Source organism: Rutilus rutilus, assembly GCF_951802725.1.
Source record: "Rutilus rutilus genome assembly, chromosome: 7".
Classification (NCBI taxonomy): domain Eukaryota; kingdom Metazoa; phylum Chordata; class Actinopteri; order Cypriniformes; family Leuciscidae; genus Rutilus; species Rutilus rutilus.
This window is the reverse complement of record NC_140221.1, coordinates 47,576,588-47,604,087: the sequence shown is the minus strand read 5'-3', so window position 1 is coordinate 47,604,087 and position 27,500 is coordinate 47,576,588. Positions and strand designations below refer to the sequence as shown.

Below are 27,500 nucleotides of genomic sequence, written 5' to 3'. Positions count from 1 at the left end.
AATAACAAATATTGTAATGACAAATAATAACAGAAAATATTGTTATCGACATTTATTCTTGACAATATTATTGATAATATTCGACATTTTTTATTTACAGAAATTAGATGTAGCAATATTTAAAAAATAATTCAATGAAAATTATTAATTAAAATTCTGTAGTTTCAGAAGAATGTTAATCAGGGTTCTCTGAATTTGTGATCGTTTAATATTATTATTATGATTATTATTATGATTATTATTATTATTAACTCTTAAACACCAATTTCTCAGCGTTTTCCACCTGATGAAATATTTTAAAGTTTACAATAACTAGATAAATCTATATTCCTTCCCCAGCTTTAGAGTGTTAAACTGAGGACAGGATAAACCAGGGAAAGTGATGTCAAGTCAAGTCATTTATATATAGTATTTATTACTTCAATGAGCTCATCATATCTGCACTAAATTATTACATTTTTAGCTAACTATGACTTTGTATATTTACATTTCTGAAATACATAATTTACAGATCACTGTAAACTGTAATATGGATTGTAATTTTCTGTAAAGCTGCTTTGAAATGATGTGCATTGTGAAAAGCGCTATATAAATAAATGTGAATTTTGACGTCGTGTATATATATATATATATATATATGTATATATAGTTATAGTTCTACACGTACCTCTGCGTACTCCATCAAGTCCTTCCTTCCACGGAAACGGTTGTAAAACTCGGGAATCCTCCACGGAGCGATGATCTGGTGATCAGGAATATGAAGGTGAGAGATGGAGAGATGATGATGGATAACTCAGACTGATGATGATGATGATGATGATGATGATGATGATGATGATGTCACTCACCTGAACTTCAGGATAGAGAGCGTAACACGTCAGCTCGAAGCGGATCTGGTCATTCCCCTGAAACACACACCACACATTACACACACTCTCACCTTTATGAGCGGATCAGCTGTGCACTTCATAGAGATAACTCCATTATGATTAACATAACCGATGATCTTTGCACAGTTATGGAACTGAACTGACTTGATCTGAATAATGACATGGTGTCGGTTTATTCAATTCTGTTTGCATCATTGATCAATATTTTTATATTCATTATAGAAATTTCCATAACTTTTTAAGATCTTAATAATTTTCATGACTTTAAGATCTTAATAATTTCCACGACTTCAAGATTTTATTAATTTCCATGACTTTTTACGATTTTAATAATTTCCACGACTTTAAGATTTCATTAATTTCCATGACTTTTTAAGATTTTAATAATTTCCACGACTTTAAGATTTCATTAATTTCCATGACTTTTTAAGATTTTAATAATTTCCACGACTTTAAGATTTCATTAATTTCCATGACTTTTTAAGATTTTAATAATTTTCATGACTTTAAGGTCTTAATAATTTCCATGACTTTTTCATATTTTATTAATTTCCATGACTTTTCCAGGTCTAGAAATCACACTTTTAAAGTTGTATGTGTTTGTATAAGGTAAGAGTTGTGCATTTCTTTTCTTCTTTTTTTTTTAACATGTTCTTCAATCTTCATAAAAATAATGATTAACACACCTGACATCATCCTCAGTTGCTGTTTCAGTAATTAATGGACACATTTACTTCTGTAAAGTCTAGCAGCATTTGATGAAAGCTAATAATTCATTTTAGAAAAAGTAAGACACTAAAAAAGTAAATATTGTATTTGTTTATCTGCACATTAACCATCATCAGAGAACAGCAAACATGTGTTGTTAAATCGTTGAAATACTGACACCAGCTAATATTTTCTTCTGATTGTGAATCGCAGCTATAGAGAAGATAATCAAATCTTAAACCATAATAATAATAATAATAAACCATAATCAACCTCCTAAATCAACTCACCCCTGATCAGGGTCACAGAACAGGCGTCCGCCGCCATCTACTGCTGAAACTGATGAAACTGCACTTATACACATATAAAAGCTTTTATTCTACTTATTTTTCTCTGTTTTCTGCTCACCAAGGCTGCATTTATTTGATAGAAAATACTTTTAAAACAGTGAAATATTATTTCAATATAAATCAGCTGTTGTATATGTGAATATCTAGTAAAGTGTAATTTATTCCTGTGATCAAAGCTGAATGTTCAGCATCATTACTCCAGTCTTCAGTGTCACATGATCCTTCACAAATCACTCTAATATGATGATTTGATGATCAAGAAACATTTATGATTATTATCAGTGTTGAAAACAGGTGTGCTGTTGTGTCAGATGTAAAAAAAAAAAAAACATTTATTCATAAAAGAAGCATTAAACTGATCAAAAGTGACATTTATAATGTTACAAAAGATTCTATTTCAAATAAATGCTTTTATTTTAAACTTTCTATTCATCAAAGAATCCTGAAAAATAAAGCCACAAAAATATGAAGCAAAAAAAAAAAAAAAAAGATAATAATAAGAGTAAGAACCACCAATGTTAATATTTGAGCCCCAGCAATAATTGATAATATCTGATCATCAAATCATCATATTAGAGTGATTTGTGAAGGATCATGTGACACTGAAGACTGGAGTAATGATGCTGAAAATTCAGCTTTGATCACAGGAATAAATTACACTTACTGTATATTCGCATAGAAAACAAATATTTTAGATTATAATAATATTTACCAATTTTACTGTATTTTTGATCATATAAATGCAGCTTTTTGTGACATATTTAAGAAAAGAAATTAAAAATAAGTTTTAATTATTCCAAACTTTTGCGAAGACCAACACTGTCATACCATTGAATATATATATATATTTTAACTAATAATTAGTTGAGAAGGAAGTCAAACTACCTTTGATTGAATGATTGTGACTCTGAACAATGAACATTCAATTAAAAAATCCTTCCTGAAATCAGTGTTAGTAGAGTTTACTGAGCGGGTCTCAGTGATGATGATGATTCTTTTTTTTTTTATTGGGTTTTTTATATTTATGTACATTGTTGGTTATTTGTGTGTATGCATGTTGAAACACAAGCAACAGAAATTTCCCCATGGGAAAAATAAAGTAATTAATCAATCAATCATAAACTGATGCTGCCAGAATCTGAACATCAGATCATCTCAGTGTTCTCATCAGTGTCATTCAGTTCTGGGTGTTTTCACTGTAAATCAACCAAACCCAGTTAACAAACTCCAACAAGCCAGTGGAGCAAACGCCCAGAACATCTCATTAGTGTATCATAACTCATAATATATAATAATCATAACACAACACAACAGCACACCTGTTTTCAACACTGATAATAATCATAAATGTTTCTTGAGCATCAAATCCTCATATTAGAGTGATTTCTGAAGGATCATGTGACACTGAAGACTGGAGTAATGATGCTGAACATTCACAGGAATAAATTACACTTTACTGTAAATTCACATAGAAAACAGATGATTAAGATGATAATAATATTTACAAATTTTACTGTATTTTAGATCAAATAAATGCAGCTTTTTGTGACTTATTTAAGAAAAGAAATTAAAAATAAGTTTTAATAAATAAAAAAAAGCATACACTGTATTAATAAAACAAAACCACATTAAAGCTGCAAGCAGCGATGAAAAGGGCCCTCGCACCCGTGCCACCACCACTCGGCGGCTTTAGGAAAACAGAGCACGGTGGGCAGTATGTGAATATAGGAGGACTCTGTCGAAGTAATTTGTATTTGCCACACTTCCTGCTACCAGCAGGTGGCGCTATTGCTATTACCAAATATGAGCATGGTCATGTGTTCAGGACAGGACTCTTATCAAACATGTGAAGTTTGGGGCAGATTGGACATTGTATGCCTGAGTTACTGCAGGCTGTTTGTGGTTGCCTAGCAACATCGGAACTGCAAGCAACATTAATATTGAACTTATTAATATGTAACATAATTGTACTAGACATGTGTGAAATTAATTTGGGGAAAAATAAATACTCTGAACCCTAAGAAGATTTACACAAACTGAGAAAGTCAAAAAGCGTTACGTTGTGCCCCCTAAAAAAAAGTTTGGGGTCAGTAATGTTTACTTTGTTTTCACAAAACGATTAAGCAATTTTCAAGATTGATAATGGTTTCGGCACCTTTCCTGTGGCTCCGTGAGAAACAAACTGAGCTCGTTCCTGCCGGGCGATCTGGACCTGACGCCGAGCGATGCAGGGGCGAGCGATCGCCGTGCCCAACAGATAGCGGTCCTCGTAGACGCCGTTAGCCTGAACCGACGGCCAGATGAACTCCTCCACAAACTCACAGCGCAGGTCTTCAACAAACACCTGAAACACACACACACACACATCACTTCATCACCAATGCTTTACTCAATTCAATGCACGTTTATTTGTATAGCACTTTTCACACTACACATCATTTCAAAGCAGCTTTACAGAAAGTGCATGAGTCTCATTTATTTGAGAGTAGGCATCTAATTTTTTGAGTAAAAAAAATATTATTTTTGAATAATTTTGGAAATATTAAATAAAATCTGAAGAAAATTGGCACTGTTGACCACACTAGTCTACTTTAATTTTTCACCAGGAATTTTGTTTTGAAAAACTTTTATTTTGTACAAAATGGCACATTGTCACACTTGTGGTGTTCCCGGTCAAAAATGACCGGCCTACAAAAAATAGCTTATAAATCACTTGTTATGCAATATTATCACCCAATATTGGATTCAATCTTTTTGCAGCTTTACAGAAAGTGCATGAGTCCATATTACAATTTAGAGTGATTTCTTATCAGAGGGAACTGTCTAAGTTAAGTATTTCAGAAATGTAAATATACAAAGTCATAGTTAGCGTATTAAAACCAATAAATTTAATGCAGATATAATGAGCAGGATTATAATAATATAAACAGGATTGTCATTTTAGAAACTTCTGTAACTCTTTTTTCTTTCTTTTTTCCTTTGTTTTTATTTTGAACAACACAAAAAGATACAAAAAAAATTAAATATAAAAATACAATAAGTATGTTGCAACATACCGAAAGAAAAAACAACAATTATTATAACGATAATTGCACTATGTTCGAAAAGGAGCGGGATGAAGCAGAAGCTTATTACACTTTACAACTACTAAAACCAACAAAAGTTAAATTAAAAACAGAAAATACAATAATTAAAACTAGTGCTAATTTTGAAAAAACTTTTTTTCCCATGACTAGGGCCGTTCACACCAAGAACAATAACTATAAAGACTAGATGAGTAAAGTTTGTTGGGAAAAACCAGGGGGGCAGTGTTTCGGAAAACATTGAAGCTTCCCCGGGCGCCGCCACTGATTAGCGGACCCTTCACCTGCTGTTAGCAATCCATTGACTCCCAGTCATTTTGGCGTCACTTTGACAGCGAATAACTTCACATCTGAGGCGTTTAAAGACTCCATTTGTCCATTATTTATTTCTAAAGAAACACGAAAATGTATAAAAGGCTCCATTACCTTGTATCTTACGTTATGGCCCCGTTATGGCTTTTGAAAGTTTTATAAGCGTTTTATAATACGTTTTATAAACTTTAAATTTAGTAAAGTGGAAAGAGAAAGAAAGAGAGAAAGACACTGCTACCATGAATTAGCACGTTGCTAGCATGTTTTAACATGTTGTTAGCATGAATTAGCATGTTGCTTGCATGTTTTACCACATTGCTAGATTGATTTAACACTTTGCTAACCTTAATTACCATTTTGCTAGCATGTTTTACCAGATTGCTAGATTGATTCAACACTTGCTAGCATGAATTAGCATTTTACTAACATTCTTTAGCACATTGCTAACATGAAACAACAGGTTTAAACACATTGTTATCATGAATTATGTTGCTAACGTTTTAACACATTGAATTTGCTAACATGATTTAACATACTGTTAGCATTAATTAGTATGTTGCTAACATGAATAAGCATGTCACTAGCATGAATTAACATGTTGCTTGCTAGCATGATTTAAGATGTTTTTAACATGTTAGCATGAATTAGCATGTTGCTAACATGTTTTAACACACTGCTAGCATGAATTAGCATGTTTTTAGCGTTTTTTAACATGTTTGTCAAGTCAACATTATAACGATAAAGATATAGGCCTAGTTCTACAATTCCTTCTAAATATAAAAGAATAGCGGAGTCCACACCACAACAATAACGATAACGGCACAGAAAAATGATATCGTTTGAATCATTCTGAAAGTGATTCCAACATGATTCATTACAGCTGATGAACGATAAAAACATTGACAGCCAATCAGAATCCGTCCTGCTCTTAAGAGCTCGCATATTTAAAGCGACAGACGACAAAACTACAGTAGCACTTAAAATAGACAGAACATTATCGTCCGCTAATGTGGACGCTAATATAGTTATAGTTATCGTTATAGTTTTATTTGTAGTTATCGTTCTTGGTGTGAATGGGCCTTAATGCTGCGTTCCAGACGAGGTTGGACATGGGAATATCCCAAATTTAATATCCCACTTCAGACCTCAGTGAGTTCCAGCCAATCAGACGTCACGTTCACATGTTGACCACATGATGTCGCCACGACACAACTAGAGCTTATATAACTTAATTTAACTCAATCGTGATCATGATTAAAATACGCTTTACCATAAGCACTGATGCATTATGAAAACGAACATTCATGACACGTTCTAGTGCACTTCAGCTGTGATCAGTGTTTATCGGTCTTTACCTTCTTGGCTCCAAGTTTCTCAGCTTTCTTCTGGGCAGCATCAAAGTCCTCATTCTGTCCAATGTTAGCCTTTAATGTGAAAAAGAATGATTAGTGTAAGAAAACAGATCATCAAAAACAACAAAAAATAACCTAGTCCGGTGTACCAGACCTCATCTGGTCCGAACTAAACTAAACTAAACTAAACCACAACCAATCCAAACTTAAGTAAACTAAAGTAAAGTAAAGTAAAGTAAACTAAAGTAAACTAAAATAAACTAAACCACAACCAATCCAAACTAAACTAAACTAAACTAAACTATGTTAAACTAAACCACAACCAAACCAAACTTAAGTAAACTAAAGTAAACTAAAAGTAAAGTCAAGTAAAGTCAACTAAACCACAACCAATCCAAACTGAAGTAAACTTAAGTAAAGTAAACTAAAGTAAAATAAACCACAACCAATCCAAACTAAAGTAAAGTAAAGTAAAGTAAAGTAAACTTAAGTAAAGTCAAGTAAAGTAAAATAAACCACAACCAATCCAATCCAAACTAAAGTAAAGTAAACTAAAGTAAACTAAAGTAAACTAAAGTAAAATAAACCACAACCAATCCAAACTAAAGTAAAGTAAACTAAAGTAAACTAAAGTAAACTAAAGTAAACTAAAGTAAAGTCAAGTCAAGTCAAGTCAAATAAGATAAACCACAACCAATCCAAACTAAAGTAAACTAAAGTAAACCAAGCTAAACTAAACCACAACCAATCCAAACTTAAGTAAACTAAAGTAAACTAAACCGCAACCAATCCAAACTAAAGTAAACTAAAGTAAACTAAAGTAAACTAAAGTAAACTAAAGTAAACTAAAGTAAACTCAAGTAAAGTCAAGTAAAATAAACCACAACCAATCCAATCCAAACTAAAGTAAACTAAAGTAAACTAAAGTAAAGTAAAGTAAAGTAAAGTAAAGTAAACTAATCTAATCTAATCTAATCTAATCTAATCTAATCTAATCTAAACTAAACTAAACTAAACTAAACTAAACTAAACTAAAAGTAAACTCAAGTAAAGTAAAATAAACCACAACCAATCCAAACTAAAGTAAACTAAAGCAACTAAAGTAAACTAAAGTAAAGTAAACTAAAGTAAACTAAAGTAAAGTAAACTAAAAGTAAAGTCAAGTCAAGTAAAGTCAAGTAAAGTCAAGTAAAGTCAAATAAGTAAGATAAACCACAACCAATCCAAACTTAAGTAAACTAAAGTAAACTAAAGTAAACCAAGCTAAACTAAACCACAACCAATCCAAACTTAAGTAAACTAAAGTAAACTAAACCGCAACCAATCCAAAGTAAACTAAAGTAAACTAAAGTAAACTAAAGTAAACTCAAGTAAACTCAAGTAAAGTCAAGTAAAATAAACCACAACCAATCCAATCCAAACTAAAGTAAACTAAAGTAAACTAAAGTAAAGTAAAGTAAAGTAAAGTAAAGTAAAGTAAACTAATCTAATCTAATCTAAACTAAACTAAACTAAACTAAACTAAACTAAACTAAACTAAACTAAAAGTAAACTCAAGTAAAGTAAAATAAACCACAACCAATCCAAACTAAAGTAAACTAAAGCAACTAAAGTAAACTAAAGTAAACTAAAGTAAAGTAAACTAAAGTAAACTAAAGTAAAGTAAACTAAAAGTAAAGTAAAGTCAAGTAAAGTCAAGTAAAGTCAAGTAAAGTCAAGTAAAGTCAAGTAAAGTCAAATTAGAGTTCTCAACGGGTCGGGTCGGCCCGACAAACCCGACGGGACCCGCGGGTTCGGGCCGGGTTCGGGTCGAAAATATAATCAAATGACTCGGGTCGGGTCGGACCTCGGGCTTCATCTTTTCCGCTCAGTAAAAAAAAAACAAAAAAAACATTTATTAATCATCGCTGCTGTTCACCGTAAATAAAGTCTGGCTGCTGCGTAACGTGCATCATGGAGAGGGGCGGGGGCAGACCTGCGTGCGCGGCTGCGAACCTTTATAGCCTGGAGAAGAAGATGGAGTTGGTGAGAAGTAAACTTGCCGCAGGTGAATTCACCGTCACTACTACAGCCTATTTATATATTTAAAGTTTATTGTTTCAGTTGTTTGTATTGTTAAAAGGCGTGAACATTAAAGGTTGATTTGAATTCCCATCTGCTGGTCATGATAATACGTGTATGAGAGAAAAAAAAATCCGACGCGGCGTCGGGCCGCGGGCCGGGTTCGGACAGATAATTCATGTTTATGTGTCGGGTTACATCGGGTCCGGCCTTTAAAAGCCACGGGCCGGGTCGGGTCGGGTTGTCATTTTCAGGCCCGTTGAGAACTCTAAGTCAAATAAGTAAGATAAACCACAACCAATCCAAACTTAAGTAAACTAAAGTAAACTAAAGTAAACCAAGCTAAACTAAACCACAACCAATCCAAACTTAAGTAAACTAAAGTAAACTAAACCACAACCAATCCAAACTAAAGTAAAGTAACATAAACTAAACTAAACTAAACCACAACCTATCCAAACTACAACCAATCCAAACTAAACTTAACTACACTACACTACACTACACCCACAACCAAACTATACTAAACCACAACCAAACAAACCAAGCTAAACTAAACTAAACTAAACTAAACCACAACCAAACCAAACTAAGGACAGCTTCATAGGTTAGTTTGAGGGAATGCATGAACTGATCAAATGTTTACTCTGAATGCAATGCAAGTAGCTTTAGATAAACGCATCTGAGAAATGTGTAAAACAAAAGCACTCAGACAGGAAAAGAATCAAGAAGATATTCATTATTGTTCTAGTTTTTTTTACACAATTTTATCAGACCATTTACAGTCTCTTCAGTTCCTCATTACCTCGCATCACAGTCGAGGATAGTGTTAGTGCACTTCCTCAATGCACTCAAAAAACTCCATTGTTTCATTGTGTATCGCTGTCCTGACTCAGACTTCTCTGAATAATTATAAACCTCTGCATTGCAGCACAGCAAAATATTTAGCCAGCTTTAGAACTTCAATCATCAACTCCACTGTTAGATCATGATTAAACAACAACTAACAAACTTGTAGTGAAGTTCATTAGATGAGTTACGCTTTACACAAAACATCCATGTACCAGAATCCACTTCAGACACGCGTTCAGCTTTCTGTGGTTTATCATGAGAGATCCATAAATCCAACTGGGTTTTTATACTCAACTTTAAAAGGTCCCACTAGTTAATGTCAGTTAATGCATTCAATAATATTGTTAACTAAAACTATTAAACGAAATAAAGCTGAAATGAAATAAAATCTAAATGTTAGATGAAAAACTTGAACTAAAACTAACTAAAACACAAAAATTTAACATAAATAGCAATATTAATATTAAAAAAACACTAATGAAATGACAAAAGCACATGATGAAATGACTCAAATTAAAAAAAATTTTTTTAAATAAAAGCTAATTCAAAATATTAATAACACTGGCATTAAGCAATTAATTTGTTACAGTATGTATTAATTTTTGATAACGTTAGTTAATAAAAACAAGTTCATGTCAGCTCAGATCCATTAAATAATCTTAACAGACACAACAATAATGTATTAGCAAATGTTGAAATGAATATTAACTGAGATTAATAAATACTTCAGAAGTGTTTGTCATTGTTAATTAATGCTAACTAATGTAACTTAACTAACTAAAACATAAAATATATATAAAAATATAAATAAAATTTCTCATTTTCATTAGTTTAAATAAAAATGAATAAAAAAAATAAAAAAGACTAAAACCTTAACTAAAATTAAAATACAAAAAAAATATTTTTTTTTTTTTTTTGCCAGCCGGCGCCAATATTTTTGATCCTTTTCACAAACTTTCTCCAGAATATTATGTTGTATGAACATCTGAACATCCAATAAATCAAAATTAAGTTCAGATCCTCTGCTTTTAAACAAACAAGAACCATTTAACTCTAGCTTCTTATCAACACTTGAATGTGAGGTGCATAAAAAAGCAACACTTTGAACAAAGAGCTGGGAAAATTACTTTTTGTCAAAAACTACGACGTGTGCATAAGCAAACCTTTGCACAATGGCAGGGAAACAGTTGTGGAGCTTTGAATGTGAATCCTCACAAAATGTGTTAGTATGCAACATAAAACAAAAGCCCACTCGGTACGTTCCTGAGCTCATGACGTGATGATCGCAGACGGACTCATTGTTCCTGACGACGCCACTATTGTTCTGGTGTCAGTGAAGCATCAGGCCATGAAAACAGCAGCGTTTGCCACATGGTTTCAGAGAACGATTCCCGGACGAGAGGAAAACGCTTGCTGGGCGAGTCTTCACAAGCCTGGCATTAACTGTGAATCACGTGAAGAAAATAATTTCCTGCATTTCAACACTCAAGACTCACCCCTTAACTGTCATCACTGCAAAACATGCTTTTCTTATCTAATCTTGTTTAATCTTGTTATCTTGTTTATCTAATCAGATAATTTTGCTTTTTTTAAGCAACAACTCACTCAATTTTGATTTATTTCCCCAGAAAACATGACATAATATCTTATGGCATTCTACAACTTTAGTAAATGCATCTTGATTTAAGACTTTTAGGTATTTAGACTGGAAACAAGACAAAAATACTTAGTTTTGTCTTGTTTCCAGTCCAAATATCTAAAAATTCTTAAATCAAGATGCATTTACTAAAATGCCATAAGATATTATGTCTTGTTTTCTGGAGAAAAAAAAGAAAAAAGAAAGGAGTTTTTGCTTAAAACAACCAAAATGATCTGCAAATGGGGTCAGAAAAATAATGTTAATTCAAAAGGAAACAATATTATTTTTCTGACCCCATTGGCAGATCATTTTGATTGTTTTAAGCAAAAACTCACTTTAGTTTGCTTTTTTTCCCTAGAAAACAAGACATAATATCTTATGTCATTTTACTCATCTAGTAAATGCATCTTGATTTGAGAATTGTTAGATATTTGGACTGGAAACAAGACAAAAATACTGAGTAAGAAAACACAGTTTCCCTGAAGGAAATGATTTGTGATTTATGCAAATAGCACATGTGTATACTTGTGACGTATAGAATTACCAGGTAGGCGATCACATCATATCCCTGTTCCTTGAGCCAGACCAGAATACAGGAGGTGTCCAGACCTCCACTGTACGCCAGAACCACCAAACCCTTCGACATCTCCGGTGACCTTCACCACAACACACAGAGGTCAAACATCAGAAGAAGAAGGTTGAGTCAGTAAACCAGGGTCATTCATCATGTGACTATCAGGTTTTGTTCATGCAGCTCCAGTGCTGCTGTAAGTAGAGCAGAACAGCCAAATATAATACTAAAACATTATATTTCAGCTTTGCTACTTTAATGAAACTGTGTAAGACTGGAAAAACTGGAAGAACTGGAAGAGAGGGGCAACTCTCTGAGAAAAAGGAAATTAACATTTGAGCTCTCTCTTGTGAAGTTAGCATCACCATTTAAATCTCACCTCAGAATACATCTCTTCCCCTCTTCCCCCACTCCTTTCTCATGCTGAGATCACCAAAATTCACCCAAAGATGTATATGGTTTAATGTGAATTTTTATCATACAGTATTACACATGTTTGGTATCATTTGAAATGTCTCAGTGCGACTGGAACAAATGTCTCATTCCCAAAGAAGGAAACCAAAAGGTAATAAAGTTCTTGAGAGTTTAGAGATAACTTGCAGTTAATGGCATTCTGCTCCCAAAAGGTGTAAACTCTGAATGCAAATTCACATTGTTAGCACATGTTTCCATGCGAAAGTTTCTGTCTATATAAAGAAATGCTGAAGAGGCTCGAGGCGATTCTGTACCTCAGATCAGACCATGATATTGAAGGATCTCAAAGACTTTAGCATTATGTATTTTTCTAAATGTCGGGTTTAACCTACATCTTTTATTCTTTATCTCTGAGCATTTGATGTCACTGTATTGATTATCTTTGAACTGATTATGAAATTGGCATGATACTGACATAATAAATTGTTACATTTGATTTTATTCTGAATTACTCTGAAATGATTTTCTCAAGTAGATTAAGTGAAGTCTTATGTTTCTGCAAATCTGTGTCCAGGGTTAAGTACATACTAGATCCCATACTAGATCCCAGAGTAGATCCCATACTAGATCCCATACTAGATCCCAGAGTAGATCCCATACTAGATCCCAGAGTAGATCCCATACTAGATCCCAGAGTAGACCCCAGAGTAGATCCCAGAGTAGATCCCATACTAGACCCCATACTAGATCCCATACTAGATCCCATACTAGATCCAATAGTAGACCCCATACTAGATCCCAGAGTAGATCCCAGAGTAGATCCCAGAGTAGATCCCAGAGTAGATGGAGCGTGAGGCACATCTGGTGGGATTCTAGATTCCTGACTAACTGCGTGATTTTAACTAAGGTGTTATGCAGTCGCAAACATTGGGCTAGATAAAAATACTATTAAGGTAATAGCAAGTGTTGAAGCGGCATTATCTTAATGCACTAGTCATAACCTCAGATTATTGTTCGGGCTTTAACTAAGTTGTTATATGAGCGACTGTAGGGCTACATGGGTACTTTTTAACAATAGCAAGAGTGTATGCGGCGGCATTGTTTAATCGCTTTAGCCGTAACCTCTGGTTATCGATCAGACTGGCGAGTTTGTGATCGTGAGATCCGTGTTAACGGCCGGCGCGAGACTCTCTGAGCGACATAGCTTCCTAGTAAAATATAACGTAAAGAGTTAAATAGAATAATCAAATGTATTGCTAAACTATTATATAATTGACCAATAATCAATTGGGCAATATAACCTAAATTTGTGATAAAATGGAGTCAGATAAAAGCTTAAATGGAATTAAATTACTTTGCCACACGGAAAGACAGAAACACGCAGAGACCTTCACCCGTTCTATCGGGAACCGCCATTGGGCCGATTTAGATGGGCTTACAACTGCATTAAATAAAAAATTAATTAATATACCTCAGTACTTATGTAACTATGTCTCCTTAAAATAAAGTGTAACCGAAAATTCCCACTGATTTGCTGAAATACACATTAAATATTAAAATATTGCATTTCAGCTTTACATTCAAAATATGACGCTAATAACACTGGTCTACAGCCAAAATGCTTCTGAAATAATGTAGTTAGTAGATACGGCACTTGACTTGGGAATTGCGGAGGACAAGAGAGTTATACAGGGATCTTAATTTAACCAAAAATGACTAAAATACATCTTTGACTGGATCTATGAACAATTCTATTTGGACAATACTTGCTTTTTAGGCAAAGCAATGAATGATGCAATCTGAAGCTGGTTTTGCGTCATACGATTAATTGCATGATGTTATTCCTGTTACACATCATGGATGATGTGGTCATAAAACAAAGCTTACATCAATCTGCAGAACAACCTGTCCTATATCATCTCTATAATCATATTACAGAGCCACAGCCCTGCAGAGTTCAGCTCTAACACACACACCTGTAGTTTTCTAATGAGAAGAGGGACTCGATGAACTGGATCAGGTGTGTTTAATTAGTGTTGAAGCTGAAACTCTGCAGGGCTGTGGCTCTCCAGTGAACTGTTTAAAAAAAATAATAATCAAAATGCATCATAAATAGCACATTTTATGTCTAAAGCAGATTGACTTTTTAGATTTTTTTTAGACCAGTGTAGTCATAAAATTGCATTAAATTAAAAAACAATGCAAAATAGAATGTAAAATAGACATTAATATTTAGAAAATACCCATTGAGTGTCTGAAACATACTAAATTATAATAGTAAAACATTCTAATTCACTTTTTCATTCAAGATAGTATGCTGATAATGTAATAAGACTGCATTAAATTAAAAAACAAAAACAAATTCAAAATGGACCTTAAAATAATCATTGTAAAAAATACCTACTGAGTTGCTAAAATATATATTGTTTTATATTAACCCTTTCATGCATGTATTAAGACAACCTCAGTCAGGATTTTTTTCTTATGTGTTTTTATAGTTTTTAGGGCATGTTATTTTTCACAGAGATTTTCAGATGTCCACTCTAATGGACAGTATGCGCTTCGGGTTTTAACTGAAGAGATACTGTGTTTAACATAATACAGCAATAGCACAACAATAATGTGTGTATTTAACAAACCAATAAATACAAATGATATAAAATCATGTGAAAACTCTAAAATATAAATACCAGAAATATAATACAACTCCAATTAGCCTATTGCAATGCAAGTGAGTTTTGTCCCATTTGACCAGCAGACTGAGACATTCACATAGTGTCTTTGATATCAGAACATGAGGACGTGATTCCCTCAAAGATCAGGTACAACTCTGTGGAAACACAACTCAGACTGTGTAGAAAATGCTCACGCTCCCTCCAGTCTAACAGAGTATGTCGATTTATCCTTATTAGCTGATAATTCGGATTAAATGGACACATTTCTATACCGTCGATCTCCTCTCTGAGAATACCTCAGATTGGGTTTTTTTTAGACTGTGGAAAGTAACAAATAAAGTCACGCAATACATAATCAGTTTACTTTTTGATGTAACAAGTAAAGTCACACATTACATAATCAGATTTATTTTTTGATGTAATAAGTAAAGTCACACATTACATAATCAGATTTATTTTTTTGATGTAATAAGTCACACATTGCGTAATCAAATTTATTTTTTTGATGTAATAAGTAAAGTCACGCAATACATAATCAGATTTTTTTTTTGATGTAATCAGATTACTTTTTGATGTAACGACTAAAGTAACACATTAAAAGTTACGTGCATTATGTAATCAAAATACTCTTCGATGTAACGAGTACACATTACAACTAACATGCATTACGTAATCAGATTACTTTTGGATGTAACGAGTAAAGTAACGCATTAAAAGTTACATGCATTACGTAATCAGATTATTTTTTGATGTAACTGCAAATTACATTCTAATGACACAAATACATTTATTAACAGCCAAAATATTACTGCAGATAAAGTATTTTCAAGAACAACTGTCACAGTAATAGTAATTGTAGCTGAATTATAGCAGAGAAACTTCTTTTTGAATAGCTGTCCACTGTACTGATGACCTCTGTGCGTGAAAGGGTTAATTTATTCCATGTCAAGCTTTGCATTCAAACTTTTAGTAATATCATAAAATTGCTCTGAATTAAAAAAGAATGCAAAATAGAATGTAAAATAGACATATTCATTATAAAAAATGCCCATTGAGTTGCTGAAGCATACTAAAATATAATACTAAAACATTTTAATTCAGCTTTGCATTCAAAATAGTATGCTGATAATGTCATAAAATCTACATTAAATTAAAAAGTACTGAGTAATATTAATCAACTACATGTACTTACTATAGGGTTAGGATTTGGGTGAGGGTTAGTTGCATGTAATTATGCATAATTTACTGTTATTACTATGGTAAGTACATGCAACATATGTAACAAGGACACTGTAAAATAAAGTGTTACCTAAAATTGGATATACTAGCGCTGTCTGGCTTTTAGAGCCTATGTGTAAAATCATGTTATGAAAATATTTTTTTTTTGTTGAACTTTGTTGAAAACAAGACATCTGTATTTTCATGGTGTGAAAAAAAAAGAAGTATTTTCATGTTGTGTATCAGTTTATCTCATGTGATGATACTAAGAGTATTTTACACAAGTAGTTTGAGTTTAACAGAGCATCAGATGATTAAAAGCATCAGTCAATAAATGATTGAGCCAGTTTAACTCACTATAGATTAAACTGCACTTTGAATTCAACATTTATATTAATAAAACGCTATTTTTATTACACATGCAGAAATAACAGAGCATTACATGAGAATCAGCAATAAATCGTTTCATTAACATTTCCCAGCACTGTTCACATGAACAACAACCTGTTACGATGTAAACAAATACATAGGCTTAATAGGTCAAATTCATATTCACATGAATAGTGAACATTACAACAACACACAAAAAAACGCAGGAACTCACCTAAACACAGCAGCAAATAAAAATGAATTATGGAGAAGAAGCTTTCAGATCCGAATCCAAATCTAGTTTGTTCGCTTGCAGCGTCTGATGTCACACAGATACAGCACACATGTCTTCAGCCACGCCCCCCGAACACATGAGCCAATCAGATCACGCTCAACAACAGGGGTGCGTCCACACAGGGTGGGATTAGCCAATCAGATTACGCCGTTTATTTAAAACGCCTCGACGCTCACGAGAACGCGTTCAACCAATCAGATCCTGCCATACAACATTTCTCAAGAGGAAAATCAAGCACTAAAAATGCCTGTTAGACTTGTTAAATTTCAGGTGTACATTATTAAATGTTTGAGAATATATGCCCACTTTCTCTTAAGTGTTTTTAAAGACGATAAAGCCTATTGTTAGTGCCATCAACATTTGTGCAATATGACATTTCATGAAACATTCTCATTCTGTCATTCTCATTCATTATTGTTAGTTCTGCTTGAATATAGAGTGGAAATTCAAAGTCATAAAAATGTTATAGATGTTATAAAAAAGGATTTATTGATTTAATTAAACTGGGAAAAGGCCAATAAAGCAAACATGATATCTGACAACCGATTTGATAAATAAATAAAAATCACATTTACACTCTAAATTAAAAATTGCATATCACCTATTCAAACATCATAACCTGATCGGTGCATCGAATTGCTTTACTTCATATTAAATTATATTTATTCCATCATAAGCACAGGACAAAAACACTTTGAACCACATGATGTAATGTTTCTGCAATGTTAATGTTCACATATATATTTTAATTGTTGTTTACCTCAGTGAGCAGATTTAGCGGTTCTGAACCTTTCTGACTCCACCGTTGTTTGATGACAAACTTTGATGGCTTCTTCACAAAGCCTGGTCTAAAAGTTTAAAATAACGTTGAAAAGCTTGAAGTTTTTACTCAGAGAAAGTAAAAAAATAAATAAAATAGCATGCTTTAGCATGTTGCTATCATATCATAACATGTTGCTTGAATGATTTAACACATTAATAGCATGCTTTAGCATGTTGTTAGGCCGATTAACATTTTGTTAACATGTTTTACTCAATTCTAACAGTTTTTAACATGCTGTTAGCATAATTGCCATGTTAAATGTTGTTAGCATGATTAACATGTTGTTGGTAGCATGCTGCTAGTAGTACAGGTGCTGGTCATAAAATTAGAATATCATCAAAAAGTTGCTTTATTTCAAGAATTCAACTTAACAGGTGAAACTAATATATTATACGGCTGCGTTGAGTGGACAGCACAGTGGACCAACACCAGCCGATGACATGGCTCCCCAAACCAACACAGACTGTGGAAACTTCACACTGGACTTCAAGCATCTTGGATTGTGTGCCTCTCCATTCTTCATCCAGACTCTGGGACCTTGGTTTCCAAATGAGATGCAAAATTTGCTCTCATCAGAAAAGAGGACTTTGGTCCACTGTGCTTCAATGACCATGGTATCACTGTGTAATTACTGTGTGATTTCATGTAATATTCTAATTTTCTGGGATTTTGATTTCGTGGGTTTCATAAGCCGTAAGCCATAATCATCACCATTATAACAAATAAAGGCTTGAAATATCTCACTTTGCATGTAATGAGTCTATATAATATACAGTGGGTACGGAGAGTATTCAGACCCCCTTACATTTTTCACTCTTTGTTATATTGCAGGCATTTGCTAAAATCATTTAAGTTCATTTTTTTCCCTCATTATTGTACACACAGCACCCCATATTGACAGAAAAACACAGAATTGTTGACATTTTTGCACATTTATTAAAAAAGAAAAACTGAAATATCACATGGTCCTAAGTATTCAGACCCTTTGCTCAGTATTTAGTAGAAGCACGCTTTTGATCTAATACAGCCATGAGTCTTTTTGGGAAAGATGCAGCAAGTTTTTCACACCTGGATTTGGGTATCCTCTGCCATTCCTCCTTGCAGATCCTCTCCAGTTCTGTCAGGTTGGATGGTAAACGTTGGTGGACAGCCATTTTCAGGTCTCTCCAGAGATGCTCAATTGGGTTTAAGTCAGGGCTCTGGCTGGGCCATTCAAGAACAGTCACGGAGTTGTTGTGAAGCCACTCCTTCGTTATTTTAGCTGTGTGCTTAGGGTCATTGTCTTGTTGGAAGGTGAACCTTCGGCCCAGTCTGAGGTCCAGAACACTCTGGAGAAGGTTTTCGTCCAGGATATCCCTGTACTTGGCCGCATTCATCTTTCCCTCGATTGCAACCAGTCGCCCTGTCCCTGCAGCTGAAAAACACCCCCACAGCATGATGCTGCCACCACCATGCTTCACTGTTGAGACTGTATTGGACAGGTGATGAGCAGTGCCTGGTTTTCTCCACACATACCGGCTTAGAATTAAGGCCAAAAAGTTCTATCTTGGTCTCATCAGACCAGAGAATCTTATTTATCACCATCTTGGAGTCCTTCAGGTGTGCTTTCATGTGTCTTGCACTGAGGAGAGGCTTCCGTCGGGCCACTCTGCCATAAAGTCCCGACTGGTGGATGGCTGCAGTGATGGTTGACTTACTACAACTTTCTCCCATCTCCCGACTGCATCTCTGGAGCTCAGCCACAGTGATCTTTGGGTTCTTCTTTACCTCCCTCACCAAGGCTCTTCTCCCCCGATAGCTCAGTTTGGCCGGACGGCCAGCTCTAGGAAGGGTTCTGGTCGTCCCAAACGTCTTCCATTTAAGGATTATGGAGGCCACTGTGCTCTTAGGAACCTTAAGTGCAGCAGACATTTTTTTGTAACCTTGGCCAGATCTGTGCCTTGCCACAATTCTGTCTCTGAGCTCTTCAGGCAGTTCCTTTGACCTCATGATTCTCATTTGCTCTGACATGCACTGTGAGCTGTAAGGTCTTATATAGACAGGTGTGTGGCTTTCCTAATCAAGTCCAATCAGTATAATCAAACACAGCTGGACTCAAATGAAGGTGTAGAACCATCTCAAGGATGATCAGAAGAAATGGACAGCACATGAGTTAAATATATGAGTGTCACAGACCATGTGATATTTCAGTTTTTCTTTTTTAATAAATGTGCAAAAATGTCAACAATTCTGTGTTTTTCTGTCAATATGGGGTGCTGTGTGTACAATAATGAGGAAAAAAAAATGAACTTAAATGATTTTAGCAAATGGCTGCAATATAAAAAAGAGTGAAAAATTGAAGGGGGTCTGAATACTTTCCGTACCCACTGTATCTCTAAAAACAGATTAGCTTATAACGCTATAGTATATACAGGGCATAGAATAAGTAAAAGTAAATCGCTAGTTAATACCACTAACAAGGCTCAAAATAGCCTCACACTAACACGGTAGCATAATGAGGGTCCCTACATGCAAACCGAAGCATTGGGAACTTTGTAAGTGTACAGACAGTTTAATAAGGATATACTTTCTAAAGACAGTACATTACGCGTATACAGGCAGGGGCCATCTTGGAAAACAGTCTCGACTAGTCGAGCCACGAACACCGTGCTAAGTGAGATGAACTGTGACTTGGAATCTCATATGGTCCGTTGTTTCCGGAAGAAAGCACTGAACGCAATAGAGAAAAAAAAATAAAAAATTATTATTATAAAAAATTATTTAAAAAAACGTCATTCTTATCGACCAGCTCACTTAGCACGGCGGTCGTGACTCGACTAGTCGAGACTGTTTTCCAAAATAAATGTTTTAAAATTCTTCGAAATGTGGGAACATAGGGCTGTGGGAACATAGGGATGACCCTGTATGGAGGCTAGCATGATTTAACACATTGCTAACATGTTTTAGTATTTTGCTAGCATGATTTAACACATTTCTAACTAACATGAACTAGCTCATTGCTAACATGATGTTAGCGTGAATTAACACATTAACATGTTTTAACATTTTGCTAACATGATCAGCCGAGTCAGAACAGTCTGATGGTCTGAACCGGGTTTAAAGCTCTCGGAAGAGAAACTGATTAAAATTTAGTCACAGAAGAAGAAGAAGCTGCTTGATTAGCAAAATTATTAAAAACACCAATTTAGTCACAAGATTGCATTAATTTGCATGACCTTTCCAACTCTAGAAATCACACTTTTAAAGATTTTTATGTTGTTTTTGGCTCATTTTAATGCTCATTTGAAAGAACTGAGATATATCAGAACACTTTTTTAATTATTTGTTGGTTTTGCTTTATTTTTCCGCCATGATCTGAAATCCGAAAATCAAAAATACAATATAACCATCTGAAAAATCAATATAATGAATTGCTTTTTTAATATATATTTATATAAATCAACAGAAAACACTTGAGCAAGACAATAAATCAAGTTGAGGAATAGGAGCTCACGTCCTAAACTTCACATACGACTCAAGACTGAGACGAAGTTCAGATGCACAACATTAGGAACGTTTTCCAATGGCAGTTTCGGACAAATCAAACCACAAACACTTATAAAGCCTCCAGAAAGATGATGATCTGCTCCGTCAGTCATTCACAACCCGTTCAGTCCATTTCACAGACCATTGACACACTTATATCTCTCAACAGCGCTTTTAAATACCAGAAACATCCCGCCCAGCAGTAAATTAGAAACACTAATGCGAGAAACGTGATTGAAGTGAACAAAATAAATGGCGTTCTTGTTGCAATCAGTGGCGTTTGGTGAATAAAACTGATGCACTTAAAATAAAGAGGAAGTGACGTAATTTGCATTTCCATCACACTTTTATAGAGTTTTATGTTGTTTTCGGCTCATTTTAATGCTCGTTTGAAAGAACTGAGACAAGAACTTGTTGCAATCAGTGGCGTTTGGTGAATAAAACTGATATGCATAAAATACAAAAGGAAGTGGACGTAATGAACGTGTCGTTCTGAAAAACTCTCCGTCTTCTTCACTGCAAAAAATGCTTTTCTTACTTAGTGTTTTTGTCTCGTTTCCAGTCCAAATATCTACATGCATCTTGATTTAAGAGTTTTTAGATATTTGGACTGGAAACGAGACAAAAATACTAAGTAAGAAAAGCATTTTTTGCAGTGTTCTTCTTCTTCTTCTCCTCCTCTTCACCACTCCTTCTTCTTCTCGTCCATGGACACGCCGCCCGGGCCGAGCGCCACCACCAGCAACAGGCCTCCGACGACAGACGTGGTCTGGAAGAAGTCGTACTTCAGGAAGTCATGCATGGGTTTGTATGCCGGCACTGTCCAGAAAGCGTTGAAGTAAACGTTGATGGCCAGAAGCCAGACCACCAGCGTCAGAGCCGCTAGTTTAGTCTTAAATCCCACGGCCACGAGGATGATGAGAGCCGTTCCCACCATGTTCTGAAGAATCTGGAACACAAAGACAGCCAAAACTATAATATCTTCATGCCTTGTAGACACATTTAGCAGATTAGAGCTGGACGATTATACAGTTACATCATGAGAAGCTGTTGAGATTTGATATAAACACTTTAAAAAAAAAAAGGGTAAAACTTTACAATAAGGTTAATTAGTTAACATTAGTTAATGTATTTAACTAGCATGAACTAACCAGGAGCAATACATTTGTTACTGTTTTGTTCATCTTTGTTAAAGCGGTGGTATAATGCCCTTTTCACCAGATGTAAAATAAGTCTCTGATGTCACCAGAGTGTGTGTGTGAAGTTTTAGCTCAAAATACCCCACAGATATTTTTATATAGCATGTTAAAATTGTCACTTTTTGAGGGTGAGCAAAAAAACAGTTTTTTGTGTGTCCCTTTAAATGCAAATGAGCTGCTGCTCCCGGCGCAGGGGGCGGAGCTACAACAGCTTACACTCACACAGACACGCACTGAAAATTTCAACAACTTTTAGCCTTTTATGTTCAAACCGGAGTCAGACAATGATGGAGAGACTCGAGAAGAAGTGACAACATGTAGAAGCAACAGGACATTTCTGAATGGTTAGTTGGTGAATTTATGAAGCTGATGTGTAGTTATCTTCTAGACATTGATTAGCATATTCTGTCTTGATAATCTATCAATCGTGTTCAGGGGGCGGGGTTTATGTAAATTCTTGGGTTGGTGATGTCAGATGTCACAACTTTGCAGATGTTGTTTATGCTCAAACAGCAACATTACACACTAACTAAAGTTAGACAAGTCAAATCATAATCAACCACCCCTTTAAATATTAGTTGATCAAAATACAGCTGTTCATGTTAGTTCACAGTGTATTAACTAATGTTAACAAGATTTTAATAAAGTATTAGTAAATGTTGAGATTAGCATTAACAAAGATTAATAAAGGCTGTATACGTGCAGTTCATTATTAGTTCATGCTAACTAATGTTAACTAATGAACCTTATTGTAAAGTGTTACCGTAATAAAGTTTCTTTATTAACATCGATGGGTCCATGAAGAGTCTTTAACATCCATGGAAACGTTCCTTAGATTATTAAACTGATCTTCACACTAAGAAAAACCGGCTCTTTTAAGAACTGATCAGTGTACGGTTTCCTTCTTGTGTTCGGGTCATTCTGACACAGAGAGGATTTTCCCGGTCCTGAAAATGCTGGTTAATGTTATTGCATTGGACTAAAAGTTTTAATTTGGACTTTTTGTAGTTTATTGTGGGTTTTTCCCCCACATTGTAACACTTGTGATGTTTCCGGTCAAAAATGATCAGTCTACAAAAAATTGCTTATAAATCTCATTGAATATAACATAACATAAATAAACATAACATTATATATTTTTTTTGCTGTGAGAACGGTGTGTGTTAGCGGTAATGATCTTTGCAACGGAAGTGAATCAATCAAAATGAACTTTATCTGGACAATAACTTTATTCTAGATCTGCTGTAAAGCCTAAACTCTCTCTGTTACTGTAATCTCCTGTTATCACTGTAAAGCTGCTGTGAAACATCTATATTGTATAAATGAAGGAGACTTGACTCTCAAGATGGAAAAGATTCGGTTCCCAATAAAACAAAAGCCAAAACTAAACCTCCAAAGTCTGGAGCCCTTTTCTGGAATATTTTAAGGAGATATTCAACTAAATCTTACATTTTTATTTATTTATTTAATACTTTTTTCTTCTTTTTGTCCCCCTTTCTCCTTATATTATTATAATTTATTGATTTTTTTTCTTTTGTGTGTGTATAACTATACTTGCCTTGTGTCTTCTTTTTTTCTTAATCTGAATTAAGGTATGGTTGTGTGTTCTATGTATATACTATTTATACTATATTACTATTTTTACGTTATTGTTAATTTCTGTCAGACCTAAGATGAACCAAATCAAATAATAAAAAATAGTGACGTTAATGCAGCTTTATTTGACCCTATGAATCACCCGTAGTTCAAGTATAAGGAACAGTGAAATCTCAGTTATTGGTGTGAACGCACAGAAGTATTAGTGTTTATGGAGACACACGGATCTGTGTATGAGTGTGAATGAGTGTTTAAGGCTCTGCGTGACATTTGATTCCTGGGTTCAGGATCTCAGAGCGCATGTCAGAAACTCGTCTTCGCTCTTCAACACGGTCATCTGAAGCTCCAGTGTCGAGTTTCACTCATTCCAAACTCAAAGCTTCAGAGTTTCCAGTCCAATCACTGTCAAGCTGCTGTTAAACAATATGTGCTGTATAAAACCTGCACACACACTACCAGTCAAACGTCTGGGGGCGGTACGATTCTTCATGTTTTAAAAGAAGTCTCTTCTGCTCACCAAGGCTGCATTTATTTGATAAAAAAACAAAAAAAACAACAGTAATATTATGAAATATTGTCAAAAATATTATTATAATGTAAATCATCTGTTTTCTATGTGAATATATAGTAAAGTGTAATTTATTCCTGTGATCAAAGCTGAATTTCAGTGTCAGTCTTCAGTGTCACATGATCCTTCAGAAATCACTCTAATATGATGATTTGATGATCAAGAAACATTTATAATTAATTCATGTTCCTGATAATCTTCTCTGATGACAAAGGCGGGGCTATAACCTGTCACTCACATGAGATCAGCCAATAGCAAACCACAACAATCCAATCAATAGTGTGTGTATGCGTGTGACGTCACCGTCGGCCGGAGTGACTGCGGTCTCTCACACACACACACACACACACACACACACACACACACACACACACACACACACTGAGTGGCAGCATTGGTTTTAACTGTGAATGCCGTGAAAAACACACAAAACGCATCTAAAACGGGAAAGAGCTTTGAGATTGACTGTATAAATGGATTTGACAAGAAATCTGAGGTATATTTTTCCAGAACAGAGAAGCTGCAATTCATGGATCCAGGCAGAGAACGGTGGATTTACAGTTATCACTGTGTGTCAATATGCTGAATTTAGGGGTAAAATCACACCCTATATATTGTATTGTTAAATATTGTATTGACAACTCATCAATTAAATATTTACCAGCGTATATTCTGCATAATTGGATGTTTTTAAATAAACACTGACAAAAAAACGACACAAGTTTTAGGGCTGGATGATATGATGATATATATAACATTGATATTAGTGATCACCCTATATTGTAATTATATAAAGCGTTCACAGGCAAATTTGCTTTATGTATTTCCCCGGCGTGGATATCGGACTCATATAAACGTCAGGAAACATGATTCCTGCTGCGTGTCGATATCCATAATCACTGGATCTTTGGTGAGTTGTAAGGAAACACTATATCGAGTCTAACCTTTAGTTTAAACTGATAATCGTTCGTTTAACTCGTGTTTTCACAGTTTCTCCTATTAAATCCAGTCACTCATCAGCTCTCCTGCCACTCAGTCCGGCTGAGAGAGTGTGTTCCCGCGGGAAAGTGACATCACTGCACAACCTCTAATATAACAGTGATTAAACCCAAAGTTAATGAGGGTGAGAGTAATGGACATGATATGCTTGATTTATTGGTGCAAACCTGCCCCGTTTAAATGTACTTTTTAATAATAGGCTACAGCTTGATTTTATTATTTACTGTATTTTCCAGAAAAGAGGTCGAGCCAGGTCAAACTTGCGTTGGTGAGAGGAAAAAAGTTGCACTAGTGTGTAAGTCACATTTTATCATTAGAAATAATGTAAAATACTGGTAAATAAAACGAAATGTTAACGATCTCTAAACATGTATCTGACTTCCCCTTACTCTAAATCCTTTTAATTTAATAGGCCTGAGGAAAAAATTTAAAGTATATGCATAAAAATAAACCAAATTATAGCTCAATTTATTACAAACATCCTTCAATGCAAACCCTCGGACAAAATCAAGCCCCGCCCACATGTGTTTTCGTCCCAGAATCGTTTCACTCGGATTTATAAGGCACTATAGGGAAGAAAAGACTTTAAAGCAACACTAAGGAACTTTTCCTCTTCGGTCCCCCTACAGGTTGGAAGCGGAATTGTCCATTACCGCTGTCGTAAATCATTTAGCCCACCGTCACTCGCTGTTTATCCAGCACCGGCTTTGGAATGAACGATGTCCACAGACAAAGTAGAGTATGATGCATGATTTCATGAAAGTATGATGTATTGCGACATCAGAAATGAAGAAAAACTAAATAATGACTATTGTAACGCTTGATGTAAAGCAAGTCAAATTTGTAGTTTTCTTATGTCTCATTCGAACTACAGAAACGCGACCCGGTTTGGCAAACTTGCATAGTGTGGTTATATCAGATATAGGGCCGCAAAGCGGATCCAGAAGTGCCGTTCACCCTGTTACGACTTCTTGAACCACTGATACGATTTTGGAATTTTTGGAAACATTATTTTAAGGTAAAAAAATGTTCCTTAGTGTTGCTTTAAGAGACTCACAGAGGAGAAGTCTGAGTCGAAGTGCGGCAGCGTCATGAAAAATCATGAGGATATTAAGTAAATATATCAAACATGTATTTGTGTGAGTGAGTGCAGCACAATCGCCAACATAAATGATCAACTTTACAGGAGATTCTCAATGTTTAGATTTTTTTTTTGCACCCTCAGATTCCAGATTTACAATAGTTTTATCTCAGCCAAATATTGTCCTATCCAACAAACCACACATCAATGGAAAGCTTATTTATTCAGCTGTACACTGATGTATAAATCTCAATTTCTCAAAAAAAAAAGACCCTTATGACTGGTTTTGTGGTCCAGAGACACGTTGCCACAACCATCCAATCAATTCCCCTCGTACAATATCAAGCCCCGCCCACATTTGTTCTCGTTCCAGAATCGTTTCACTCGGATATACGGCACAATAGGGAAGAAAAGACTTTAAAAGACTCACAGAGAAGAAGTCTGAGTCGAAGTGCAGCAGCGTCATGAACATCAGCACGAGCAGAACGCGTCCGCCGAGCTGCATGTACTGTTTCGGAGAGCTCTCCCCCATCGACGGCACGCCGGCAAACATGCTCTTCCCTTCAGAACGAGACTCGGCCAGAAGCAGCAACAGCCCTCCACCGAGAGCCAGGTTTCTACAGCAACACAGAAAGCTCATTAACATCCTTCAAAGAGGCCATATTAAGTCTTGATAATGTTTTCAGGCTCTACTAGAGCAGGTTTTCCTGCTTGAATGTTGATTATTCTCCTCATATTCTCCATTGTTGCGGCTCCTCTCTTCCCAGTCTGTCAGTAACGCCAGAGAATGTGTAATAAGGGGAGAACTTCAAACACTGATCAGAGTCAGTGTTCCTGAACTCCTGAAACGCCTCCACTGTAGTCTTGAGTTTCTTCCGGGAACGAACACGTCACAATATTCCTCATTATAATAATTAATG

General features: G+C 34.9%; 2 protein-coding genes across 2 annotated transcripts in view; both read right to left on the bottom strand.

Annotated features, from left to right (window-relative positions):
- ass1 (argininosuccinate synthase 1) overlaps window positions 1–16,867 on the bottom strand; it is a 59,584-nt gene extending 42,717 nt beyond the window's left edge. The window contains exons 1-6 of the mRNA XM_084413065.1: window positions 16,730–16,867; window positions 11,792–11,903; window positions 6,699–6,767; window positions 4,104–4,292; window positions 849–905; window positions 668–742 (exon numbers count right to left, since the gene is read on the bottom strand). Coding sequence (XP_084269191.1) covers window positions 668–742; window positions 849–905; window positions 4,104–4,292; window positions 6,699–6,767; window positions 11,792–11,893 — 492 coding nt within the window. The 5' untranslated portion in view covers window positions 11,894–11,903; window positions 16,730–16,867. The remainder of the gene's footprint in view (window positions 1–667; window positions 743–848; window positions 906–4,103; window positions 4,293–6,698; window positions 6,768–11,791; window positions 11,904–16,729) is intronic.
- Window positions 16,868–20,922: 4,055 nt separating this feature from the next.
- The window catches only part of surf4 (surfeit 4), a 10,628-nt gene continuing 4,050 nt past the window's right edge, over window positions 20,923–27,500 (bottom strand). Inside the window, exons 5-6 of the mRNA XM_084414001.1 lie at window positions 27,011–27,197; window positions 20,923–22,086 (exon numbers count right to left, since the gene is read on the bottom strand). Coding sequence (XP_084270127.1) covers window positions 21,820–22,086; window positions 27,011–27,197 — 454 coding nt within the window. The 3' untranslated portion in view covers window positions 20,923–21,819. The remainder of the gene's footprint in view (window positions 22,087–27,010; window positions 27,198–27,500) is intronic.